Here is a 20,867-nt window from a genome sequence, read left to right as displayed (position 1 = left end):
TACGATAACATAAGAAGAGGCATCGTCAAACCTAACCAACAAACCTTAGACGTTTATTACAACATACAAATGACTCTACAACGGTTACAAAAATATGTGATTGTTTGAAGTGTACAACATGTGTGCATGCTACTCCCATCCTGCCAAGCATCCTTTAGCTCATGTACCTGAGATGGGGAACAAGCGTATGAGGTTTATGAAAAACCTCCGCAAGCAAACTGCCTTAACCGAGCTATTTAAATCACAGTTTGTTTAAGCATCAAATTTAAATAGCATAATAAAAGATACATCAATTTCTTCATATAAATATAAATATACTTCAAAGTGAAAATGCAAATGTTGCAATGCAATGCAAATGCGAATGATACAATGCGATACATGACTCTACTTCTACCCACACGTCCTAAAGAGGGAGTGAGGGCTGTTGGTTGTAGCAACGCACGTTGATGAAATCAGCCGAAACGGTGTTTGTATTGTACCTCGTTAGTCACAGAATAAGCTCAGTTCCGTTCCCGGGGTCACTAACATGCCTACATAGTATTTTCTAGTAAATCTGAGCAATTAAAAGGGGGGGAAAATCTCAACAACAGATGTCTGGAAACAAGGGGAATATCTACATGAGCTCAATTACAGGTATCCGCAAACTCAGTACACGAACATTCATATGTATACCACATTCAGGCATTCTTGCTCTTCCTGTCTAGGAAGTTCTCCACTGCAACTCAATTTGTATCTGACCATTTTTTGAGTCTATGAGATGGTACTTCTCATTAATTCTCTTGTTACTGATCACGTCTGCAAGGCTGACATCAATGTAGCCCAAAGTTTCCTGGATCAAGAAAATACAGGCATCAGGATAAGAGATATTTGATATTTATGCCTTCAAATGATCCACCGTTATAATTCTCTCTACATACTACCGTTATAATTCTTATAGCTAACAGTCACCAGGTGCAGTATATTAGTGATTAAATGGACGATAAGAATTCCATTCTACCTTGCCATATATCAGCCCTTTCTTCGGGGCTTTACTTAGGACTTCAACATGTAGTTTATCATTTACAGGAGGCTCCTCACACACAAACTCGAATTCATCCTCCCATCGTGGATCCCTATTCTTCTTGATGACCTAGCACAGGGGGTGAAGGGTAAATAAAGAGATAACTCAATCAGTCATTCCATGAAACTATAAAGCATAACTGGTTTACATAATACCTTTGTTTTCTTCTCTTCGCCTTTGAAAATTATTTTTGCATAGGGGTTTGTATGGTGCTTCCCCTCAAGATCTTTGGCTTCATGAACAATAACATAAAGCAATCCACCACCAGCTGGAGTACCATCTGGAGCTTTTTCTATCACATTGGTACCCTCTGGATCTTCTATCTCCCCATCTTCTTCCTTGAAAGGCTTGTATGTGAGCTCTAGAGTAAGCTGGCCACGAGACTTCTCATTTTGTACATCATTTGGATCCATGGTCTTAAGCATGTTGAGGGTAGTAACTTTAGTCTCCTCAGGTGGGAGGTCTTTCAGTAGGACCATGTTCATTCCCATCTTTTCATGTTTCCCAACCTATAAGTAAGAGCAAAAATAACTGCATATTCTTTGCTAATATGTTGGAAGAAAACTACAGAAGCTTTAAATAGGACGAAGCAAGTCATGCCTGTTCCCAATCGAAGACATTAACTTCAAGAGCCTGGTTTTCTGGATCAGTCACAACAAACTTAAAATCTTCATTCCACTCTGGATTGAGATTGCTGCGCTTTACAGTAGTCTTCTTGGATGGAAGCTTATCATCTGACATTTTAAGTTTCACATATGGGTCTGATTTACCCAGCAGATCCTTCTTTCGCAAATTTTGGGCTCTAACGACCTTCACAAGTAGAATTCCGACAGGCCTTTTTGATGCTCTGGGAATTTGAAAACCATTAGCAATACTCCTCTGTCATCAGATCTAGGTTTTGATGTACACAAACCAAAACAGAAAAAGTACTAAAAATTACTTTGAGGGGTCCATTATAGGTACTTCTAGCGTCTTTGGCCACAAATACATGATTGCCACTTGCTTCTTGATGGTCTCCTGCAAATAAGGAAAACATTACAAAAGGAGCTAACTGGACTGAAATGAGTGATTGAGTGAATTAGATACCACACAGCACTTCCACAGTAAAGAGCAGGCTAGACACTACAGATGGATAACACTGAAGTCTAAATCCAGGAGACCAACCATCAAATCATAGCAATGCTGCTTTTAGCACACAGATGCACATGCGTTTAAATACATGCAGGCAAATAACAAGAACATGCCAAATAATTATATTAATAGTTTGATGTGAATGTTAAAATGTTTGTAATAACCCATCTATAATTTCTTTTCAGAAAGAAAGCATTCATGGAAGTGCAACTTAAGCCTTTACTATGTTCAGAAAATTTAATGAAAACATTTAGTTCACAACGAAGTGTGACAAATGGACAAACTTTCACATGAGAATGTTTGGAACCGTAGTCAGGAATACCTGAACAAATCTGTAAAGACCAGGAATAGCCATTACATCAGCTCCAAGAATTTTTAGCCCAAAGTCAACATGTGGCTGCAAAATTAATCACATTAGCATAGAAGTGGTGCACCAAGATAATTCAAACACCTGCAATCAGTCGCCATACCTTCTCCATGAGCGAGACAAGGATTTTTGCAAAGCAAGGAAATGTAGGCACTAATGGCTTCAGAGTAATACGAGGTAATGCAAAGACTTGTAGATCAACAATCTGAAATATCTCAAAAAAAGAATATTCCACTTGGCTCGATTCAGCATACATTAACTGAAGATCAATTTACGAATCCATCTTATGAAAGAACAATTCATACCTGGACAGTAGCTTTCAAACCATAAGCTTTTATAACAACAGTGACATTTGGATTTGCAGCCCATTTAAGACATGGTTCCATTATCAGCTCTTGCTCCTCTGTGACATAGACTTTCATCCCTGGAAGGAAAATACATGGGTTGGTTTAATATACATCTTTGCAACACCAGTTGTAAAAATTAGAATCACATATAGGCAAATCTAACATAAGCTTGTGTACGAACAGGGTCTGTTCTCTCACATATATAATGTACGTGGGACATATAGGACACACAAGTCATGCACAATATCACCAAGGACTAATATGTCTCTCACATTAGCATGACTAACCAAGCAGAAGACATACTAATTATGACACATCACCAAGGAATGAAATGTTCAATTGTAAACTCGATATATAGCAGCTCATCTGGAACACAGTTGTAACAGTGTCTCCACGTGACCACATCATATCATCAGTAATAGAAAACTGAGCCACCACTATTTTACGAATAGGGTTAAATTGACTACTGAAAATAAAGAACCAACATATAGGACACACAAGTCATGCACAATATCTTGTATTTAACAAACATTCTAATTCACAGTAAACTATGTGAAATACATATGCATACATATACATGTAAAGGAAACATAAGGATGCAACACTGCTGACCTTGAAAGGTGGGTGGTAGACTACCCAAAGTAAGTGTTTCAAACTCAACAGAGTCTATCTTATACTTTGCAGTATTCTCAGCAATAATTGGCTTTGCGATATCCTGTGCAGTTCTGCAGATAGCCTACAAGATTAAAAAAAACACACAAAGCATAGCAAATTCAATGTCAACAAGAGCTAATGATCTAGTTCTGTCTCATAACAAATGAAAAGGCAGGTACCTTGTCAAGATAAGGCCACATCAATTCCAAAAACCTGTTCAGCCAATCAATCTGGAGACAAGGAAGAAAATGAGAATCTTAGAGTACAACTAGAATCAATATAGTTTCTTGCTAGTTTATTGAAGGAGCATACTCTATCATAGTCGGGATTCTTGACCCACAATGGAATTTCAGGAAGGATGCCCTCCAAAGATTTTGAATCATATTCCACAAGCGGGCAAACTTTGACATCCTGACAAAGTAGGAAGAAAGAAAATCATCCCCATGACCCCATATATTATTGAGTTTGACTTCAGACATAGAAGATACGTTACAAGCAGAAGCAAGCAAAAAAGAAACAGATGGTGTATGACAAAATTCAGCAGATTAAATGACTTGCTGATACCCTCGCAAGTACTCAAAACAGACCATGCCACATAATAATGCATAAGCTCTAAACTGACCACTGAGAAAAGAAGTCAAGGACAAACACTGCATCATATGATTTCTCTAGGGTCTAGGCCTCCATTTTCCTTCATGAAATGGCCCTTTCCTGGGTGCATGCAACATGTGCCATCACTAGGCAACACATTAGGCCTAATTTGGAAGCAAGGGGGAGACAAACCCAAGGATGGAATGTCCCGCCATAGAGAACTAAATGACATCCCCATGGATCGCTCACCCTAGGAAAAGTACGGAATCCCAAGAGAGGATTTGAGTTTCCAAAGTAGCCCTTAGTTTAGGAGGACCCCCCCCCCCCCCCCCCCCCCCCCCACCCCAAAAAAAAGGTGCTCTATAAGTAGGGATGGATATTTCTCGATATTTGTCCGTCCCGAAAGGGTAAAAACCCTATAAGGATAGTCCCTATCTGAATCCGATCATTTAATATCCTTACCGTACCAGAATCCGAATACTTAAAATTCGATTTCTGATATGCATATGGGACAGATATCAATTTCCAACGTATCCGTATCCGGTTCTGAGATCCAAGAAAAAAATTGGATAAAATACGGGATATGGGACAGAATTCAGGATCCGATCCGGTTTCATCCCTATCTACAAGTATAAAAGACATGAAAGCCACGTTGCAGATGCATCTATAGAGAGTTTGATAACATTCATCAAAATTCACAAGTACATAATACTCATTCCTTACATCAACAACGCTGATCAGAAGGAACCAGATAATGATGGGATGCACAGGAAAAAGTAAATTCATTCAACAATGACTGAGTCATCTTTGTTTCATCTTAACTGCAAGATCTCATATTGTCACCAGATCGTTCGGAAACATATTAGAAAAACTGTTATCAACAATCCCATTATTCATTATACAGCAGCCAGGAGAAATTTGAAATTATATACGGTAAGAATGAAAGAAGAACAAAAGGAAGGTCCCCACCTTGACATCAGCTGGCTGGACATAGATGAAGAGGAAGTACCCAATAACAATGCCAGCAGAGAACCCAAAGCCAAATCCAGTGAAACCAAGAACAGTGCTGATTACACCCATCTTGGATTCCTGCCAGAACCTTCAGACCAAATGCCAGCTTTAAACCAAAAGCTGCAAAACAAACATAAAGAGGATATAATCAATCGAAATTTGCACTCATGAAAAAGAAAATAAAACAAAAACATTTCACTTTGCTAAATTGCGAGGATACAACTTGAGTGATCTGAGCTCCTAGCACTGCAAAGATCCTATTCAATTTGATACACAAGACAGTATAAAACAACACCTAGATCATAAATCATTGGTCAAACATATTTATATGGATTCTCCCGAGCAGGAAAATCAATTTCCCACATTAGAAACTAAAGGACCCATCAATAAAGCTTCTCACCAGCTTCGAAAGCAATGCTTTAGAACACATCAAAAGAACAGCATCAAAACTGTTTAAAAATGCAGTGAAAGTGACAAGCAGGTAACCGATAATTAAACAATAGCAATAAAGCACAGTGCCAATTGGTTTGATAAAACGAATAAAAGGACCTTGTGGCAAGGAGAATACTTGTAAGTTGGCACCATGTTACTGCATGCTATTGAATATTAGTTGAGAAGACGAAGGTGGATACAAATAGTGGAGGAGAGCAACATCAAGGGTGGCATGCTGACATCTTTAAAGGTTGCTCTTGCTTTAGGGTCAGGTTGGAGCTTTAATCTTTGCTTTTGAGGCAGGTTTCAGATTGGATCAAATCAAGAGTGGTGGTCTGGTGGACTACAGATATGAAAAAGTGTGTAATAATTCAACGGAAAAGTCAATAACCGAAAGGGACATCTTTATCTTTAGTATAAACCAAAATGCAAAGTATGTTTCAGGGAAAAAAAATGTTGGGTCCAACTGAAGAACCAGAAACATGAATCGGAATACAACATTTTCAGCCAGGGGGGGTCCAGGAATTACAGGTTTCATGCACTCCTTGAACAGAAACTCGCAGTGTTAAAGAAAAAATGTTTTCCATTTAAAGGAAAAAAAATATATTTGAATGGACAACAAAACACTGATAGTTTATAGATTTGATCATGGTTATTCCTGGCTATATATGATTTAACCCCTGCGTTAAGAATTAAGTTATAGGCTTCTAGCGCCTCTGGAAAAGTTAAAAAAAAAACTACCGAGAATTGCATCGCTTTAACTGACAAATTCTGAAAGATCTAAAAAAAACAGGGCAATGCATCCAACGAGTAAGAGGCTTTATCGGTCATTCCTCCAACGCCTTGTTCTCGCGAGCCGACACGGATCGAAATCACTAAGAGAGAAAGAAGACCAAGTGGAACCCCCGCAAGCAAGGTTCGAGAGCAACAACCCCACGAATCCAGACCGCTAACCCTACGATCCAATCGAGGTTGAGACCCAGGCGGCGGAGAAATCCCGGGTGGGGAATCGAAATGAACGGGGAGTGATGAGAGACGAACCAGCGAGGCGAATCCTGCGATTAGGAAGCCGAGGCCATGGTACGGAATGCTCGGTGTCGGCAGCGGAGCTCGGGCTTGTGGCCAGCGTTAAATCTCGAGTTTTATTTTTTAAATCGCCTCAAGCCAAATAAGCACACGCGAACAGGGTAGCTTCGTTCAGATTTCAGAATTTGGTTTGGCCGGCGCGGCGGAGGTGGAGCATGGGGAATTGGGGGGAGGAGGAGCAGAGGAGAGGAATGGAATCCAACGGGTTTGGGCCCTCGCTCGGGCTCGGCTCGACTCGGTTTCGCAAGATTATCAGTCATTAAATATAAAAAATAAAACTAATTATATAGTTTAGACAAAATTTACGAGACGAATCTTTTAAGTCTAATTAAATTATGATTAGACACTAATTACCTAATGACAACGAAAATGCTACCGTTTCCTTAAAAAAAAATCAACGACTAAATAAGGCCTCGCATTCTCTCCATTCCACACTAGCGCACGTTGGTGAGAGAGGAGAGCTGGCTCTTTGCCCTCGGGCCTTGGACCGTGATGTGGTAGATATTGACGTGCCCACTCCTTGGACGTGACGTCCGTGTGCCCTCTGTGTCACGAAATCGACAGCGAGAAAATGGTCTATATAATTGCAAGGCAACTGAAAACTTATTACGAATTTAGTTCGGAAAATCACAATATTGCACATTTCAATCTTCGGTGTACTCCCCCGTCAAAATAACTGTGGTTCTCGCTTTCCGAGACGTAACTTCGACTATTTTTATATAAAAATATATTAATATATTTATAATACATAATTGATATCATTAAATAGATCTTTGAATCTATTTTCATAATAAATTTATTTGAAGATATAAATGTTGCACGTGTTTTTTATAAATCTAGTTAAACTTACGGTACGAAAACCTAAAACGATAATTAATTTGGGACGGAGTGAGTAAGTGGTTGGGAACATGTTCAAATTGCAATGCAAGCTAAGTAAATTACAATATGGTAAGGCAACATGAACTTTCCTAAAATTTAATATGGCGAACTGGGTGTAGCTCAATGGTCATATTGCTTATTGTGAACATACACATTTAGATTTAAGATATCAACTTAATCTAAGTGCTAGAGATGTGCATGGACTAGGACTCACTGACGGTGGTCGCGAGGGAGCTTTGCACTAAGCTAGTGTCATCCGTTGAAAGGTTCATCTGCATTGCTAAGTCCAGCAGCGACCGGCGCTCAGACTTGCTGGGTTCCCATGACGCCAGCCCGTGCAGTGACGGCACCTAGGGGCAATGCCACCAAGGAAGCCCAATCCAAGAATAGGCAAGTCAGACGGTCTTTCTTTCTTTTTTTTCCCAACTAGACGTATGCCCATGTTACACCGGAGTCATGAATTTTTGTCCGCCTATAGCGGGGCACGTGGCTCGCGGCTTAGACGAACATTTTAAGAAATCTTCAAGTCTAATTACATACAAAATATAAAGCCTATTTCATGATCTTTATCACATATATCGTGTAGATCTAGTTTATAAGAACATAATACTTGGTTGATTTATTATTGATTTTATAAGTTTATAAACTCATTTGATCATTTTTTTGAAACAATAAAAGGCTATTCAATAATTTTGCATTGGAATCATAAATATTTTCAGATTTATTCAAGTCTTTCCTATTTTTTATTTTATTTTAGTGCCCGCCCTGGAGGCGTCGTTCTAGGCACAAAATCAAATGAGCCCCTCCCTAGGCAAAATAGTCTGGCCCAAAAATTCAACACAGAAGACGTTCCCTTGATTCTATTCCGTATCTTTCTGCCTTCGTACCAGACTCGGAGTTCGGATTTTTCACGCGAGTTTGCAGAGGGGTGCCCGCATGAAACTTTTTTGACGAAAGCGTTTCATATTTTTTAGTGTAAATAACAGCGAACATCAAAGCATGACATGAGAGATTCATTAAGACTTTGCAATTTGATCTAAGACTGGGTAAATACCCGTGTGTTGCAACGGAAATACATAATACCACGATAACATATGTATGAGCGTGTGTTATACTATTATCTAAAATAGATATCGTCATCATAATGTTCCAATCAATATTATATAAGTCTTCACGAAAGATAGATAGTTAAAATATAACTCTAAATCTGAATGCAAAACTAAAACATCGACTTCAATTGTTGCATCACTTCATGCCTATGATACGCGAAAGATAAGCTTGCACTTTTTTAGAAATCAAGTGCTACGGAAAGATAATCATAACAAGTTTGTGTTTCACAATACATGTTTTAGAATCTATTATACAATTAAGAATCTAATCTCTCAATAGTTTGACTAAGAGAACGTGCTTTGCACGAATACCAAGCTGCAGTTGGTCACCAATCAATGATGATCCAGAAGATTTTCTAGTCCAAGATGCGGCGTCTGACTTCTTACAGCTGAAGCATGTAGATGGCTAAAACTATAGTTAGAAGTATCCTGCATATAAGTTGTTTATTAATTTTTAAAGTTAAAGTACCATTTGATATCTAAAAAATATGTATCAACGTGCGATGTGTTACCTCTTTTATGGAGTTAGAACCTCTTTATATACGATATTCTTTGTGAATATATCATTTATCGCTTTCTTCTTCCCCTTTCCTTTCCATTTCTCTTTTCCCTTGTTCACGTCCTTCTCAGCAGCCGGCATGGCTAGGATCCTAATGTTCGATCTTGCCGTAGCTCTTGATAGTGTCAGATACAATTGATCGTGCGAGAACACTAGTTCCGATAAGTATGCCCTGACGTTAGGGATAGTCTGCCCCTACGACTTATTAACGGTCATCGCGAAGCTGAGCCGGATAGAGAACTGCTTTCGCTTAAATTGGAAAGGGAACATCTCATCGTCCGACGACCATAAGGGTATACGAGGCAGAAAACCCCGCTTTCCAGCGTGCTATCCCAACACAATTTCTGCATCTATGGTATTATTTTGAAACCCCCGTATGATAAGCCTGGTACTATTACAAAGTCCGTTTGCAGGGTCAATGTTCCTAAGCAATATGACCGGACAACCAATCTTTAGCTTCAACACATGTGAAGGTCGACCATTGGGTGTCAAAGTGTTAAGGAATTCCTCAGAGTAGTAGTTGTGCGGATCATCCACCGCACAGTCAAAACTATGGTATACCATCTCTTTTCCGTGGAAACGACCTATCATCTTCATATTAATCATATCAACCCAGTCGTTCCGCGTAGATAAGATCGCTCAAGAGGTGATATAATCTTTGCTTGACATATTCCTATTGAGGTTAGGGAATATGCAGTCAATTAGAGTATCAAGGTCACTATCTTCCCTGGTGTGCGGTATGCATATATCATGAGAAAGACATATTTCATCATCAACAGTCACCTCCTCAGATCCTCCACCGACGCGCAACAAGTATTCTGCAAACCATGGGTTGCTCTTTGCCCTCATGTTGCGCATCAGTTTAGATGTCGCATGGAATCCCAAAGGTATGACATACGCAGCGAGGCACCAACCACCTGAGCCCTCGACCCTCTCCGAACAACGGGAAGAACCTGCTTGAAATCTCCACCGAATTCCACGGTCTTCCCACCGAACGGCAGCTCTGGTCGATCCATTATATCACGGAGACTATTGTCCAGCGCCTCGACAGACTGCCTCTTTGTCATGCTGGCCTCGTCCCAAATAATGAGAGATGATGCTCGAAGCAGCTTGGCAGTACCACTCTGTTTCGTGAAGGTACAAAAGGCCCCATTATCAATAGTGAGGGGAATCTTGAAGCGCGAGTGGGCGGTTCTACCACCAGGCATTATTGAGGTTGCGACACTAGATGTAGCTATTGCCACAACAATCTTTTTCTGACTGCGTATAGTAGCGACAAGTGCTCTGTATAGATAAGTCTTTCTGGTCCCGCCAGGACCATCCACAAAGAAGAGACCTCATCCTCGGTATCAACCGAGGACATGATCTCATCAGTATGTAGCCCGCTGCTCCTCGTTAAGGGTGTCTGATAGAGCCACACCATCCTCGTTAGCCTCAATGCTAGCCTCCTCAAAAATCTCTCTAGGAATATCACGAGAGGCATCATATGTGTCATCGATATCAGGAAGTGGGTACATCTTTATATCCTTCTACATTGATTGTAGCAATTTTTCGAATATCCATGAGGACCATCTACTCTACCATGAAGGTGGATTGATTATTGCCCTATAGTCCTCCGACATTGCCTCCTTGTGTTTCTCCCACAGTCCAAACACATCACTAGGCTCACAAAATACCAATATTGTTGCAAAGAGCCTTCATAGCGCATATGGCATCATCACCCGGTTGCCTCAGCGAGACTCTCATTCAGCGTGTTGTCCTCTTCGATTAAGCCCCTTCTTTCTATAGCTTCACGGAAGGTCGGTAGGATTTTGCCATCCATGGTCCTTAGACACTCAAGGGAGGTTGCACCTGCCACGTGGTTCAGGAGAACCCTAAGATAGTAACACTCCCCCTCAACTGGATTGGCAGACATGATTCTTCTAATCTGTCGTAATGTATCACGATGTACCCTATTTTGCTAAACTTTGCCCTGTGCTTGCCACGTATAGAACTCAGGAAACTCCCGATACAATATACCTCGAGCTGTTTCATCTGTCCTGTTCTTCTCGAAGTACGTTGTAAGCATTGACTTGTCAGCACCTAGATAATCAAGCACTCGTCGAATCCCCTGGCACTAGTGAAATGACACCATGTGCATGTCTGGAAGATGTAGCTGTAAGAAAAAAATAGAAGGGTACCTATCACTCAAATCAAACCCGTATATCCTCCATAAGGCTTTTGGGGGGGTTACCCATCTAGCATCTCTATACTGCTTGATCTCATCAAGATTTCCTTCACTATCCTCCTTGTCAGCCTCTCTCATAGCCATAGGTGCCCGGTCATGACTCTTGTAAATGTACTTAAATAGATACTTGACTGCCTTGATGCTCCCACATGCCTCAACATTAATGTGGCAGTTGAATAGATGGAGGAGATACGGGTTGTAAGGCACGACCCATCTGTTGTCAAGCTCATGTCTGTAAACTTTTTCTTTTTGGCCATCTTCATGCCATCTGTAAACTAGATATGAATCCTTGCCTTGTACTGTGACATCACAAAAAGGTCTAGGGTAACAGTTCTTGTAGGAATCACGACCCTTTGTGCATGGACAATCGTGATTAAGCAGTCCGCAAGGGCCATGCATCATATGTTTGGTAACCATCTTGTACAAGAATAGATACTTCTTGTTCGGGAGCTTAGCTGAGATGAGGCGATCATACTGCTCTGGACACATGATCTTGTACTTCCTATCCATGATTAGCAAAAAATGTGCATGCGACAGACCCCTCTTCTAGAACTCCACAACATAAATATGTGTTCGCAATTTTCCAAGGATATCCTTTTTAGTAGTCTATCATTCAGCTCTTGTAGTTTTGCTCTAAAGACCCGAACAATGAGATCTGGATGATCATGTGGTGTTTGGCTAGGGTAGAGTTCACGCTTGATCTCATCCTAGTTTGGGTTATATGTCATAGTCAGGAAGATGTCTGGTTTACCAAACCTCCGTACCAGAGCCATGGCGTCCATGTACTGATGCCTCATGTCACGTGGGCCTCCAATAAATGATGAAGGCATCACTGTCCGTTTTCCAACAACTTCTGCTCTACCTTCACCGATAGTTAGGCTATCAACCAATCCTTGGTAGAGGTCAGCCCTAATATCATCTTGATGGTTGCGTATATAATCTAATCGAGAACTCTCGATCTTAATGTACGTGTTGACTACAAACTGCTGGAATAGACGCTTGCCATATAGTATGGGGTTAAATATTCCTGGACGTATCTGAAACTTGTAGTAGTAGTAGTCATGCATAGACACGCATAGTCTACCAGGGGAGTCTACAAAAAATAGCCATGAATTAGAGTTGTTTGTAGAATAACCACTGAGGTACATGTATGCGAAGTATTTAAATAAGAAGAATAGCAAACCTATTTCTTCTTCTGACCCACTATGAGCCTTCTATAGGGCACGATACTCGATGACTTCTTCTATACTAACTCCTTTCTTTGGAATATCCATGTGCCATCCAAGCTCACCCTTAGGGAAGAATAGAGGGTATGAAAGAGCATCGTAACATCCATGATATGAGCAGATGTCATGTCTGCTTCTATCTTTCCCATGTAGGACAACACTATTTTGGAACTGACCAAGGAGTTCGCTTCCCTCGATCCAAACAGCAGCCACCTCTAAAGTTGATGGTATATTGTATGTTCTTTGGTCCAGCCTCTGGTCAAGGTTTAGTGTGACATGATAGTCCTCGAGGTGGTGAGCCTGGCCCACACTCCTAAGATGTTGTGAGTATGGGTTGCCACGTAGGATGGCCACAAGCCTCTTAACGACTTCCTTGTCTTTTTGGCACTTCTCTTCATGACATAGTCGATAGTGGTGCTCAAGGCTTGGATCATTGTCGTAGAAGTAAAGCTCGAGATGTCTTAGCTCCTTACCCTCTTCTCTACCAAATGACCTTATGTTGTGATAGATCTGGCCATGTGCATGAAAGGTGTATATGCCACTGTTCTTCTAGCTTGCAGTAGCGCTATCGAGGTGACAATATAAAGAAGTGAAAGAGAAATGGCCATTAATGTTGTTAAGAAAGTGCCTAGCATCTGCGTCATTACTTGACCAAAGCCTCATAAGCTCATTAGGTACGTTCAGTTCATTGAGCTTGACCTTTCCGTCCTGACAATAGAACCCATGTGGTTCATGCTCAAACCTTTTCGCATCGCAGTGCTCGTAATTTGCAACAGGTTTTAACATATGGGTATCTGTAGGCATGTTACTATACACCTCATCGTATCGATCAAGTACTTTAGGGGTAGAAGTCATGTCTTCCTCAAGGTCATTGTCTTGAACATCATCATCATCTTCCTCTTCTAAAATATCATTTAAGCCGTAATAGTTTAGATAAAGTAGTGGAAGATTTGATTTATATTCGATCTTTCATACAAATACCATGCCCATCAAACAGGTATCCCTCATCCTCTTCGTCATCCTCTTCAAATATATCTCCCCCATCATCATCTATGGCCGTCAAAGATACGTGAGTTAGTAGAACTATGGGTAAAAATAAAGAAAGGAGTTCAAAAAGTTTAAAGAATGTTACAAAATAGTGTAAATTACTACTGTCATCAAATAGTGGTGTCATCGGTGCATCTGATGCAGGCTGAGATCTAGGTCCTGTCCTTTCTGATAATCATGTAATGACCATGGTTGAGTTAGGTATAATATGGTATACAATATAGGTCACCTAAATGGGGTCATGAGGCATTAGTATTTACCGTTATTGGTCAGGACTGATTGAGGCAAGGGTGTGTTATCATTTGGGTATTCTTCAGCCATGCATTCACAATCATCAAATAGTGGTGCCATCAGTGTGGATGATGTAGCCTGAATGTTGGGTCCTACCCTTTCTGTTAATCATGGAATTACCATGGATCAGTTAGGTATATATGGTATATAGGTCCCCTAAATGGGATAATGAGGCATCAGTATATACCTTTGTTGGTCACGACTGATTGAGGCAAGGGTGTGTTAGCACCCACTCGGTCTTCAGCCATGCAGTCACCATCTTTATTAGATGCCCTTGTGTTTGAACCAATGCGACACTCAAACATCGTGTTATGATACGTTAACAACGCATGTCTTTGTCTAGATGGAACATGTGATCTTTGTGTCATATGGCCAGACAGCAACTCATCGCATCCTTCATCATCGGCCTCCTCATGAGGTGGACACCAATAAAGAGGTGTTGCACTAGACTCTGGGATAACCTAATCACTGGATTTTACCATGGATCCACGAGCTCCAGATGCGCTTATAGTGGGCCACACAAGCTCAGGAACAAATAACAGGTTCTCCATGGTGATAGAATCTCGGTGTAGGGTGTCCTTTTGCACCTCCCTTCATCTTTTATTACTCGCTACTTTGACCTCCTTTTGCCCAGGTGCCCTATAACTTTTTTGTTGTTGTTCGCGTCTAGCCTCCCTCTGTTCTGGTGTCATATTTACATATCGTTCCTTAAAGTATTGTTGATGGGATTTATCAAAAGTAGAAGGGGTACCACAATCATGACTCAAATTGGTGTCCACACAGTCTTTTGTATATGGTGTTTTATTCAAGTCAATGATGCTACTGTTATCTACACTCATCACCGAGCATTCACCTACATAAGAAATTTTGTTCATTATTATGAGGTGACACCATTATCCTAGACAACACCACACATATATATATACATATATTGCAATATTGTGTTCTCCTTACCAATTTGCACAGGTTGGTATGACTAGTTAATATGAAGGCAATCATTATTCTCGGTGTCAACTGTGTTTTCAATGTCGGTTGCAACATCACCATCTATAAACAAGTTGCATGCTAATTTAGATTATTAATATTAAATACACAGGCATTACAGGTAGTGTGACATAATAAAGCTAAGAATGTCACCTATAGATAGTTTATCGTTTTTAGAATTGGCTTTTTTCTTGTGGTATGCTTCATGTCGCTTTCTATTAATTTTGTTCCGTTGTTCTTCAATCATTATCGCACGACGCTCTACAAGCCTAGCTCTGTCCCTTTGCCTTTTAAGTTTCCAAGGATCGAAGACTTGTGTAAGTGGATTAGATCCACTTTCAATGCCTGCTTTTTTTAGAAGACAGACTTAACATCATTAATTATCAGATGTTAAAATTTTCACATACATATACACATCGACATCAGTATTTACCTTCATTTATCTGGTTTGATAAGTCTCTCAATGGCATGCGACAACTGTGATTTTCATTAGGCTCCAAGCAGGAAAGAGGTCTAAAAATACATGAAGACAGTTTTTTTTAAAAAAGAAAATAGTCTTTTAGATATAGAAATAACGATCTTCTAAAAATGTGATTGTTCTTATAGTTGTAAACAATAAACTGTGAAACCAAAGCGGCTATAAATTATTTCATGCTAGCAAGTTAAACAAAATGATGACATATTTTCTCAAACGATAAACAAAATGATGATATACCCTATTTTGCTAAATTAGAAATAATATTTTATGCATGTACCTATGCACTCATATGTACATGTGATCAGTCTCAGAATTGTCTAATAATCATTGGTTTAATACTGCACCTCTACACATTTGAAACATGTAATTTTTTATTCTGGTTAGATTGAAAGTAAGTAGGCAAAAGTATAAATATGTGCGGTTATTACATTAAAATGGTCAAAAGACGAATGGATCATATATCGAGAACCTTTTTTATCTTCAGTATAAACTCCCTCTGTTTCTTAGGTTTAGGAGGGTTAGGGGCAGAGAATCGAACTTCCTTGTCTTCGAAACAAAGTAACTTAGTACCTAAAAAAGTTGACAAAAAATGAGGATTTAAACAACACCATAGATTTCAAACCTACACATCCCAAACCATAGAAAAGAATGGCTGAATATTTTGTTTTTTAAGGTGGTTGCAACAGCCAGGGAAGATGAAAGGTCCTAGTATGGCTAGAGGGGGGTGGATAGCCTATTTAAAAATATACAAATCAACTAGAGCAATTTGATTAGTATGACAAATAGCGAAATGCAAACTTGCTCTAGCTCTACAAGGGTTGCAAGCCACCTATCCAACAATTCTAGTTGCAATGATTACTAGGCACACAACTTGCAAAGATACTACTCACTAAGAGCTCTCAATCTTTCTACTCTAAAGAGCTCCACTAGATGAACTTAAAATAACAAAGCAAACTCTCAATTCTAATTATACTAAAGAGTTTGCCACAACTAGTTTGCAAGAATATAAATGAGTGAGTAGGGTGATTATACCGCCGTGTAGAGGAGTGAACCAATCACAAGATGAAGATTAAGCCAATCACCAGGCGAATACAAATGACAAGAGACAATCAATTTTCTCCCGAGGTTCACGTGCTTGCCAACACGCTATGTCCCTATTGTGTCGACCAAACACTTGGTGGTTCGACGGCTAAGAGGTGTTTCACAAACCTCGTCCACACAATTGGACACCGCAAGAACCTACTCACAAGTGAGGTAACTCAATGACACGAGCAATTCACTAGAGTTACCTTTCGGCACTCCGCCGGGGAAGGTACAACTCCCCTTACAATCACCGAAGGCGGCCACGAACAATCACCAACTCGTGCCGATCCTCCACCGCTGCACCAAGTCATCTAGGTGGTGGCAACCACCAAGAGTAACAAGCAAAATCCATAGCGCAACATGAATACCAAGTGCCTCTAGATGCAATCACTCAAGCAATGTACTTGGATTCTCTCCCAATCTCACAAAGATGATGGATCAATGATGGAGATGAGTGGGAGTGCTTTGGCTAAGCTCACAAGATTGCTATATCAATGAAAATGTGCAAGAGAGTGAGCTAGAACCGGCCATGGGGCTTAAATAGAAGCCCCCACAAAATAGAGCCGTTGTAACCCTTCACTGGCCACTGATCGGGGTGACTAGATGCTCCGGTCCTACTAACCGGATGCAGGGCTCAGCGTCCGGTCACCCGATGGTGGCCACATGTCATCTTGTGTTCAACAGGAATCGTCTGATCTCAATGGTCATGACATGACCAGATGCTCTGTCATAAGTGACAGGACACTGAACCCTTAGCGTCCGGTCATTTCCAGTAAGCTCCCAAAGACAGAAAATCTTGACTGGACGTGTCCGGTGGTACTTGACCGGACACAGCTAGTGTCCGGTCAGTTACCCTGACTTCTGTGCAGCTACGTCAGCTCTGACCGGACGCATCCTTCCAGCGTCCGATCAGTCAGAGGCCCAGCGTTCGGTCACATGACCGACGCCAGGTTATCACTGCTATGCCTGACCGGACGCGCCGGTCCCCCTAAGACCAGCATCTGGTCAGTTGAAAAACAGCGAGACTGACCCTCTATCATCTCTATCTCCTTCACCCTTGCTCAAATGTGCCAACCACCAAGTATATCACCTTGTGCACATGTGTTAGCATATTTTCACAAATATTTTCAAGGGTGTTAGCACTCCACTAGATCCTAAATGCATATGCAATGAATTAGAGCATCTAGTGGCACTTTGATAACCGCATTTCAATACGAGTTTCACTCCTCTTAATAGTACGGCTATCTATCCTAAAAGTGATCACAATTACTAAGTGTCTTGATCACTTAAACAAAATAGCTCCTTCATTTTATACCTTTGTCTTGAGCCTTTTGTTTTTCTCTTTCTTCTTTTCCAAGTTCAAGTCTTTTATCATAACCATGCCATCACCATTGTCATGATCTTCGTCATTGCTCCATCACTTGGAATAGTGCTACCTATCTCATGATCACTTTGATAAACTAGGTTAGCACTTAGGGTTTCATCAATTAACCAAAACCAAACTAGAGCTTTCGATCTCCCCCTTTTTGGTAATTGATGATGACCCTTATACAAAGATATGAAATAAGATTCAATTGAATTCATGTTGTTTGCCCAAGCATATTTACCATGTGTAAAGGATATGGACAAGTTTCATGAACTCCATATGGTAGCAATTGCTCCCCCTACATATGTGCTAAGAGTTTGGATTGTAGCTTTGCACATATGCTTAGATAGGAAATATAGAAGACAATTTCTACCAAATGATGCTAAGGTATAAGAGATGGACCTTTGAAGCGTGATACCAATCGGAGTGCACCATTATACCATCCTTAGCACCATTAGTAACTAGACATATATAAAAACTAGAATACCCCATGAGATCAATATTACAAGTAAGGGTCTAGTTTTCATATGATGAACATAAGTCTAATTACTTTAGCTAGATACCACTTGATAGCTAGATACCACTTGTAAATTCATAGGAATGAAATTATTAGATGACCTATGCATACTAGATTTTCATTTCATCATGCAAATTTACAATTAGCATACACCACACAAGCATGGATGTTGAAATTTAGAACTTGTGCCATACAAGCAAACATATGAAATGCACATTCAAATGCACATACAAGTTCATGAGCTTGCTCCCCCTATTTGTATGCTCAAGATTTTAAATTGATCTAAATTGTATTGATCCCCTTCCTTTGTCATCTTATTTATCTCTCTACACTATTTCTCCCCCTATCACTTATCTTTGTTTCTCTTCCCCTTTGTCATCAATGACCACAAAGGCTTAAAGTATAGATAGGTTCAAATTATAGATAGGTTCAGGTGAAACCATGTGAAATGAGGATCATTTTTCAATTTTGTTCAATCTAGATTACTTGCAAAAGATATTTAACTCGGTTTGATCCAAGGACAAGCTTCTTCACACCTCCAAATAAGGGTTATCTTGTACCATGTTGAGTTAAACACTTATAGCTCATCTTATAGATCAAACACTAGGTTTACAAGCCCACAAATATGTGATATGCTACCACTAGATCATTTCAAGCATACAAGCAATAGTGGTACCATACAAGCATCAAATTCATTTGATTTTCATGAATGAGCCTATTCAAATGTGAAATATGTCTAGATGCACTAATCATGTCCTTGGCAAGGATGAATGTCATGCCAATCAATTTATACCTTGTATTGCTCAAAGGAGAGACATGTCATATAATGGGGGTGCATCAACATATATTGATGAAGTCAAGTATGTTCAATTCATTCCTTAGCTTGCAAAACCTCTTCTCATCAAGTAGCTTAGTGAAGATATCGGCAAGTTGATCTTCGGTGCCCACACTCTCAATGCAAATGTCCCCCTTTTGTTGGTGATCTCATATGAAGTGATGACGGACATCTATATGCTTTGTTCTTGAGTGTTGAACCAGGTTGTTTGTGAGTTTGATGGCACTCTTATTGTCACATAGCAATAACACTTGCTTGATCCTAATTCCAAAATCACTCAAAGTAGCCTTCATCCAAAGTAATTGAGCACAACAACTACCGGCCGAAATATACTCCGCTTCGGCGGTTGAAAGTGCTACACTATTTTGCTTCTTTGATGACTAAGATACAAGTGATCTTCTCAATAGTTGACATGTGCCCAATATGCTCTTTCTCTCAACTTTGCATCCCACATAATCGGAGTCTGAATATCCAATCAACTTAAATCTTGCTCCTTTGGGATACCATAATTCAACATGTTGTGTATGCTTCAAGTACCTCAATATTCTCTTTGTTGCTTTCAAATGACTTTCTCTTGGTGAGGCTTGAAATCTAGCACACATGCATACACTAAACATCACATCTGGTCTTGATGCGGTCATATAGAGTAGTGAAAGGATCTAACATTGCCTAGAGGGGGGTGAATAGGCGTATCTAAAAATTTACTGCAAATGCTAAGTTCAATTCTGTCAGCCACTATCGGAAGTCCCGACGTTTGGGTCGGAACTCCCGACGTTGTTAGAAGTTCCGACACAAACGTCAGCAGTCCCGACGCGAACTACAAAAGCAGTGCCAAATTTAACTTTGCGGATAAATAATCTTACAACCTCACTTCCTAGTGGTTTGGTGAAGATGTTGGGTCACTCCCTTGACGCCTTAATGCCTCCAATCCGTAGATCGAGTCCAAACCCTAAAATGGAGATTTTGGAGACAAAGAGACAAATACATACAAGTAATCTCAAGCAATCACAACAACAACAAGCACGCGGGACATAAGGATTTATCCTGAGGTTCGGCAACCCCACAAAGGAGCTCCTACGTCCTCGTTGTTGAGGTGACCACTAAGGTCAGAGTCTTTTCCACCTCCTTGCCTCTCTCAAAGCGACCACAAAGGTCACTTGAGCTTTTCACTAAGAAATCAAAGGGTGATACAAACTTCCCAAGGCTCTTCCACAAGATGGAAGCTCTTGGGCAATGCCTAGCCGGCTAGGGGCAAAGCCCCAAGAGTAATAGACGCAAAGACAACCGGCTTGACGAAGAAATCAAGTGCTCAAGCTTTCCAAAGTGATGCTCTCACTTAAATCACTCTCCTTTCACTCAAAAACAAAGGGAATCGAAGATTGGAGCAAAGGAGGAAGGAGAGGGGGTGATTTGGTTGCTTGGGAGCTGTTCAGCACGAAGTGAGTCAACTGTGAAATGAGTCTGTAACGGTTAGAAGTGAAGAGAGGAGTATTTATACTCCAAGTGAAAATCCAACCGTTCAGATCTACGTCGGAAGTCCCGACGCAGATCCCGGGACTTCCGACAACAACAGAGAACACTGTTCAC

The 20,867-nt window shown here is 40.4% G+C and overlaps 1 protein-coding gene and 1 pseudogene across 2 annotated transcripts; both read right to left on the bottom strand.

The window, feature by feature from the left end:
* Window positions 1-280: 280 nt before the first annotated feature.
* Window positions 281-6,912, bottom strand: LOC136539361 (synaptotagmin-1-like). Of its 2 annotated transcripts, none has more exons than XM_066531314.1 (13): window positions 6,635-6,912; window positions 5,120-5,281; window positions 3,872-3,970; window positions 3,739-3,789; window positions 3,518-3,641; window positions 2,864-2,982; window positions 2,662-2,763; window positions 2,514-2,588; window positions 2,001-2,077; window positions 1,661-1,907; window positions 1,216-1,569; window positions 998-1,129; window positions 281-829 (listed from the first exon to the last, which is right to left on the bottom strand). In XM_066531314.1, exons 2-13 carry the CDS (start codon window positions 5,228-5,230, stop codon window positions 701-703), a joined length of 1,620 nt encoding a protein of 539 aa, XP_066387411.1. In that variant the 5' UTR covers window positions 5,231-5,281; window positions 6,635-6,912; the 3' UTR covers window positions 281-700. The 2 variants fall into 2 exon arrangements, with proteins under 2 accessions (XP_066387411.1, XP_066387418.1); XM_066531321.1 differs by lacking the exon at window positions 6,635-6,912 and adding an exon at window positions 5,711-6,598.
* A 2,921-nt stretch (window positions 6,913-9,833) lies between these two features.
* On the bottom strand, window positions 9,834-14,856 carry LOC136462031 (uncharacterized; annotated as a pseudogene).
* Between the last annotated feature and the right edge of the window lie 6,011 nt (window positions 14,857-20,867).

The sequence above is a fragment of the Miscanthus floridulus genome, chromosome 1, assembly GCF_019320115.1.
Source record: "Miscanthus floridulus cultivar M001 chromosome 1, ASM1932011v1, whole genome shotgun sequence".
NCBI lineage: Eukaryota > Viridiplantae > Streptophyta > Magnoliopsida > Poales > Poaceae > Miscanthus > Miscanthus floridulus.
This window is presented reverse-complemented; position numbering and strand designations above follow the sequence as displayed.